The following is a 7,117-nucleotide window of genomic DNA, read 5'->3' as shown; positions in this document are numbered from 1 at the left end:
CAGATATACCAGGCCAGAAACACCACTTCACTGAAGAAAGGTTGATCAAAACCTCTCTTAGCTTGCATGGCAATGTCACTCATGTACTGAACAAAAGGCCAAGTAATCTGCAAATAAGCCCATACTCTAGAGCTATAGTCAGTTAGTTACATTCGAAGGGCAAATGGTTTCTGTCTTCCCTGGCCCCTGTGTAGCAGAGCTCACAATGCATATCCTCAGGGACCTTCCAATTCCTCCTCTGAAGCATGTCTCTAGTATTCAATCAATCCATGATGAGCAACCACCAACCAGGCAAACACCTTGATCTTTAGGATACAACAACTTTCCCAGATCCATGTAAACAAAGGGTTGTAGACCAAAGACTTGTGCAGAAAATTATAATAACCTTTAGCCCTGTATATTCGATCGCCTTCCGTCCAATGCCAAACATCCTTCTGCCCTCTGTCAAAATGATGCACCTCCAGCCTTACATGGTCTGGAACTCAGAATGGGCTTGACGTGAAAGAGGATGGTGGCCTGGTGGGAAAGAACAGATCTATCCACACAATCCAGGACATCAGGAACAGAAGCACTGTCAGCCAGGGCATAAGAGAATAACCTAGGGAGGCGAAGATTCATAGGCAGGTTGATCAACCACACTGCCAACTGTCATTCCAAAAAAGAATAGAATCCCCCATATTGGCCTGAACCCAAGTGACAGCCTGAAAATGATCCATCAATTTGGAGATATCTCTCCACTAATAAGAATCGCAGAGGGCAGTAGCATGAGGTACTATACCATGATAGTAAGAATTCCAATTAATTGTACCCAGGGGATATCAAGTTTGTTATAGAACTTGTTGACATGTTTCAACAGCAGAGCCTCACTTTGAATACGTGGGTTGAGGATCAAACCTCCTTTCGACTTGGGCCGACAGACTAACTCCCAAGCAGCCAGAGATGGCTTTGGATCCTGACGATTTTTCCTCCGATGCCACTGTCTCTGAATTCTCTCAAGCTGTTTCAAGATCCCAGGAGGGAGCTGGAGGCTGCAAAAATAATAAATTGGCATGGATGACAAAGCAGAGTTCAGCAGTTGCAAACAGACACCCTGAGCCAGAAAGGAAGAACTAGCAATGAGCCTACGTTCCATCCTGTCCACTAAATTCATCAGATCAGCAATCCTATGTCTGGTACCACTCACTGGCAGACCCAAATATGTGAACAGCATTTTCACCAACTGACAACCAAAAACATCTGCTAAACGAGCAGCCTCTGACTAATCCACATTTATGGGCACCAGAGAAGATTTATGATAGTTTACTTCCTAACCTGTAATGTTGTTGAAATCAAAATGCAGCTTAAAATTAATACTTTAGACAGCAACAAGGACACAAAGCATATATCCAAAGAGAAAACATGAGCCGGTAAATGGTCAAACTGGATCCCGGTGGTTCTGCTGAACATTCTGTTTCATCTAATTTTTCTCTAGTTCATAGCTTTCAACAACTTGGTACTCCTGTAGTAATAAACTAATAAATAAATCCACAGTTCTTCCAAAATAACATGAAACAATAGTCATACTCTTGTGATACAGTACCTCCCGGCACTCACCTAGAAGACTGGTTAATGCCAATTTTTCTATCAATGCTAATCTTGTGATTCTCAACAGTAATTACAGAGTGCCGAACTAATATGTCACTAAAGGTTGGTTGGAGCAACTAAGAATTGCATATTTGAGCTTCATCCTACATAAATTGGTTGTCAATAAGTATAAAGACTGAATGGAGATTGTTGAATACCTGCAACATATATTATGAAGAAACTGAAGATGGATTTGAAGATCTTTCATGAGCCCTTCAGCATAATTAGAACACTCAACTCTAAATCATCTCCTACAACTTTGAAGTTTGAAGTGTCAGTTTGTCACTTTAGCCAACTATTGACCACTTCGGATATTTAGGTTTGCACTGACTCTGTATCCATTAGATAGCAGTGTAGCATAGCTAAACACTCAGTGATTGGGTACAATCTTTCTTGATAATAAGCTAATGCAGAATGAAGTGACCGAATAGCCGAATTATCCCATCTGTATACTTATCTCCAGTGATAATAGAAAGCAAAAGTATTTCAATACCACATATATAATTCACCAAAAAATAACTTTACTGAATGAACCTGAGCTGGAAACGGAGGCTTAATTCAAGATTATACAATATGTTATGCAAAGGACAGTCATGCATATACTACATAAATGTTTGTCCAATTGCCTAAACAGACCAATAGTTCTGTGACTTCTGTCCATCTGCATGGTAACCATGACATGTCATGCATATACTACATAAATGTTGAAAGAACATGCGGTGCCCCCATGTTTGGTTTTGGTAATTGATGACAATCTCTATGGACTAATGGTTGCCTTGAGTTATATTTGAAGGATTTGTCCATAGGCATTTCTTGAAGTCCATGTGTTGGTTTCAAGGAGTTTATGTGGTGACCAAGGTGTTATTAAGGAATTATCCAAAGATTGGTCATGTGAGAGTTGAGCTTATTGCAAGCATGTCTTGAAGAAGAAGATTGTGTGATCATGCATGTATATCTTCAAGACATCATCCAAAAGAAGAGAGTTGAAAAGATTCAAGGTTGATCAAGACTAAGTCAAGAGTGAATCAACTTGATCAACTCACAAAGCGTAGAAGATGTACCGAGAGGGATCAAGCGATCCCATGGTGTGGTAAGCATTGTCAATTACGCTTTGTGTAGTAACCCATGATCTTCGTGAGAGTTCTTTGTGGGGTTAGGTTGCGGTGTGCAAGTTCAAGTGAAGCATCATGAAAGAGATCAAATGCTTGAAGCTTGCCGTCCATTGTGGTGACAATGGACTTGTGAAGATGTTGCGGTGTGCAAGTTCAAGTGAAGCATTATGAAGAGATCAAATGCTTGAAGCTTTCCGTCCATTGTGGTGACAATGGACTTGTGAAGATGTGCGGAAGGGTGACTCACCCATAGTGGAGTATGGGGGAGCAATCAACTAGTCTTCATCGAGCCAACGCAATCAAGAAAGGTGGTCCATCTTGAGGGAGTCAAGATCGTCATCATCTAGCTCAAGTGGACCATGTGCAAGGCAAAGGTTTGCTCTTGATAGGTTTTCCATTTTACCGGTCTCATGATGGTAGTTGGGAGACCGGGTTATAGGATCGATTGTCGTACTATCAAGGGGGGCTCTCGATGAGTAGCTTGATCGTATCGTTCATAGAGAGCTCAAACCATTGCATCTTTGCATCATCTTTATTGATTCTTGTTTGGTTCTTCTCTTTGTGAGTTTTGGAGCTTATGGTCATCTTGATGACAAGCTCGAGTTCATCGAAAACGGAGTTCACTCACATCTTCTATGATGTTTTCGATGTTGGAGGTTATGCCGGTTCTTCTCGGTTGGAGGTTTCACTCCTCTATTTGTTGGCATACCTCCCCTGCCTCTTCTTACTATAATCAGTCGCTGTTTTGATGCTACTCGTCTTCCTCTATCCAACAAGCTTGAGTTTGTTCAATTCGGAGCTCATATGAAGAAGTTTTGGCAGTTCTATTTTTCTCCCTGCGGTAGTACCGCGGGCCGGAGCGGTAGTACCGCTTGGTTGCTACAAGCAGTAGTACCGCTCTAGAGCGGTAGTACCGCTCCAGAGCGGTAGTACCGCTGGTAGCCCCCAGCCGTAGTACCGCTGCGGTCTCGTGCTAGTACCACCTCGATTCAAGGGGTCGTTTTTCGTGTCGGGTTTTACGGTACTAGCCGCGGCAGTGGGGGCCGTAGTACCGCTCGTATGCGGTAGTACCGCCCTGACCACCGCGGTAGTACCGCTCTGGGCCAAGCGGTAGTACCGCTCTCTGCGGGGCTGGTGTGGGGGGTAACGGTTGGATTGTTCCCCCCACTATATAAGGAGGTCTTCTTCCCCAATGAACCTTATCTCTTGAGCTCGTGTTCTTCCCCCATTGTTGACCTTCTTCGAGCTTGCTAACTCTCAATCCCTCCATGGATTCTTGCTAGTTTTTGAGGGAAAAGAGAGAGGAGATCTAGATCCACATTTCCACCAATCACTTTCTCCTCTATGTGAGGGGAACCCCTTGGATCTAGATCTTGGAGTTTTTGGTGTCTCCTTCTTGTTCTTCCTCTCTTTTTCCTCCCTAGCATTAGTTGCTTCGGTGGGATTTGAGAGAGAAGGACTTGGGCACTCCGTGTGCCCTTGCCATTGCATTTGGTGCATCGGTTTGAGTTCTCCACGGTGATACGTGGAAGTTACAAGTTGAGAAGCTTATTACTCTTGGGTGCTTGGTGCCCTTGAGCTTGTTCCTCTTGGGTGCTTGGACGCCCTAGACGGTTGGTGGTGTTCGAAGCTCAATCATTGTGGTGTAAAGCTCCGGGCAAGCGTCGGGGTCTCCAATTAGGTTGTGGAGATCGCCCCGAGCAATTTGACGGGTACCGGTGACCGCCCCCAAGGGTTGCCAAAGTGTACGGGTTCGGTGACCGCCCCCAAGGGTTGCCATTTGTACGGGTTCGGTGACCGCCCTCAAGGGTCCCTTAGTGGAATCACGGCATCTTGCATTGTGCGAGGGCGTGAGGAGATTACAGTGGCCCTAGTGGCTTCTTGGGGAGCATTGTGCCTCCACACCGCTCCAAACGGAGATTAGCATCCGCAAGGGTGTGAACTTCAGGATACATCGTCGTCTCCGCATGCCTCGGTTATCTCTTACCCGAACCCTTTACTTATGCACTTTACTTTGTGATAGCCATATTGTTTCTTGTCATATATCTTGCTATCACTTAGTTGTTTATCTTGCTTAGCATAAGTTGTTGGTGCACATAGGTGAGCCTAGTTGTTGTAGGTTTTGTGCTTGTCAAATTAACCGCTAGGTTTATTCCGCATTTGTTCAAGCCTAAACCGTAATTATTTTAAAGCGCCTATTCAACCCCCCCCCCCCTCTAGGCGACATCCACAATCTTTCAAATGTTTGTCCAATTGCCTAAACAGACCAAGAGTTCTGTCCATCTGCATGGTAACCATGACATGTCAAGGAACTATAGTCATCCCCAATTAATTGATCCGCTGGTGAAGATTGATCTTCCAGGGGTTACTATTAACGGTCAGTCGGTCAGTTTAGTTTACTAAATATACTACGATAAACTGGGATTAACAGACTAATCAGAGAAATTTTCTGGATACCACACTGCAACAGCTGGAAGTGTTCAATTAAGTAAGGTCATTTATCAGTTCACCAAAGAAGCAGAAAGTTTGTTGCTACGGTTCAAAACTGCAAATGCAATTGCATATGTGTTGTCTCAATCGACTAGTACTACCTAATCATATACGGATATACCAACATATAAATAGCTCTGATGGTTCAAGGTACATTACACTGCAATTGGAAGTTTCAACACTCAACAGGATCGGTGATCAAGTCTGAAAGCAAATGATGATACAGTGATATGAACTCCAACAATCAAGCAGAATATTTCACCTCTGAGCAGAGAGTTCCAGTGATACAACAAACTAGCTTGTTATATGTAAGTAAATATGATAACAACAGAATGATGGTCTTGCAGTAGTCATCCTCTTTTAATGTGTGTTCCAGATTACACCAAAATAAGTAAGTGATATGATGGTGTCAATATATGCTCTGGAATCATGTATCTGCAATTGACAGGTCCAGGGGCTGTTTCATTCCTGCACACAATTTGCCACGCCTAACTTAGGCGCGCCACTGTTTTTCAGGTGTGTGTTTGGTTTCTAGCTACTGTGTTTTCTTCTAAAATACATTCTTAGCTACTGTGACTTGCCACACTTTTTCATCCATATGGCCCATACATCATAGACATTTATGCCACACTTCTGCGGCAAACCACAAACTACCTAGGGTTAGCTGTGGCATGGTTAGCCTTGAAACAAACATGCCTATTATATTAACGCAGCATAGAATCTGACTCAGCCTGGTGAAATAAGCCATTTCTCAAAGATGTTGCCCTCGCACCTATGCAATAAATTACTAATCAAACCAGCAAATTCGAAGCATGCAACAGAAACAAAAGTTCATCCTTAATGGGAGTACAAGAAAACAAATATTAATAACTATGGTATGGATGAAACATGGAACATCCTTACACAGGAGAGATGCTAGGCTTCTCAGTTACAGGGTGGACATTCTTTCCAGCCAGATGATAAAGCAAAACTCCTGCTGCCACACTAACATTTAAGCTCTCTACTGCAAGGAATGATTTCATATCTTGACTACCTGAATAATTATCACCTTCTTCCCCTATATCTGCATCTGTGGCATCTATTTCTTCTTCTACAACAAATCCATCAGCATTACCAGCAATTTTGACCAAATGTGTGCAGGACCGTTCAACCAGGGGCCTCAGACCAGTGCCTTCACTGCCCAACACCAGAATTGTTGGCTCCCCTGTGGTAACTTCAGAGAGAGGTATAGCTTTTGGAGTGACGGTACCACCAAGAACTCGCCACCCATTTTCAGCTGATGAAGACAGAAACTGCATCATGTTCCTACACGAAAGCAGCTCAATCAACTCAAGCGAGCCTGCACTAGCTTTGCTCACTACTCCACTTAATGGAGCAGAGTTCTTAGCGCACAAGACAACACCCTCTGCACCAAAGAAGTAGGCTGATCTAATTATGGCTCCCAAATTCTGAGGGTCCATAACCTCATCCAAAGCTATCCAGACCGGTGCCTTGCCACCATGAACCCTGACTCGTTCCAACTCCTTAGTATTCACCATTTCCAAGGGTGATGCATCAAGCACCAGACCTTGATGTGGACGGTTATCCACCACCATGTTGAGGTCATGCTTTGACGCCTCAATAACTTTAAGCCCGATAGTTTCTGCCATCAGCAGCACCTTCTCAATCCCCCTTTTGTCCTTCTTCTTCTTGTTGCTCCTACTCAAATCCATTCCTTCCTGTGTGTACAATGCATAAAACTCCCTCCTCCCAGCCGTGAGAGCCGCAAGTACCGGCCCAACGCCATAAACCCCCTCCCCAACCATCTTTGGCACTGTCGATTCCCCCACCTCCTTCCATGTCTTCCTGCCCCAGTCCTCTTGCTTGTTCCACCGCCTTACATCTGGCTGGTT

The 7,117-nt window shown here is 44.0% G+C and overlaps 1 protein-coding gene across 1 annotated transcript in view; it reads right to left on the bottom strand.

The window, feature by feature from the left end:
* Positions 1–6,045: 6,045 nt before the first annotated feature.
* Positions 6,046–7,117, bottom strand: part of LOC123079064 (uncharacterized tRNA/rRNA methyltransferase slr0955) — a 2,124-nt gene continuing 1,052 nt past the window's right edge. Inside the window, exon 2 of the mRNA XM_044501735.1 lies at positions 6,046–7,102. Coding sequence (XP_044357670.1) covers positions 6,125–7,102 — 978 coding nt within the window. The 3' untranslated portion in view covers positions 6,046–6,124. The remainder of the gene's footprint in view (positions 7,103–7,117) is intronic.

The sequence above is a fragment of the Triticum aestivum genome, chromosome 3D (genome assembly GCF_018294505.1).
Source record: "Triticum aestivum cultivar Chinese Spring chromosome 3D, IWGSC CS RefSeq v2.1, whole genome shotgun sequence".
Lineage (NCBI taxonomy): Eukaryota > Viridiplantae > Streptophyta > Magnoliopsida > Poales > Poaceae > Triticum > Triticum aestivum.
This window is presented reverse-complemented; position numbering and strand designations above follow the sequence as displayed.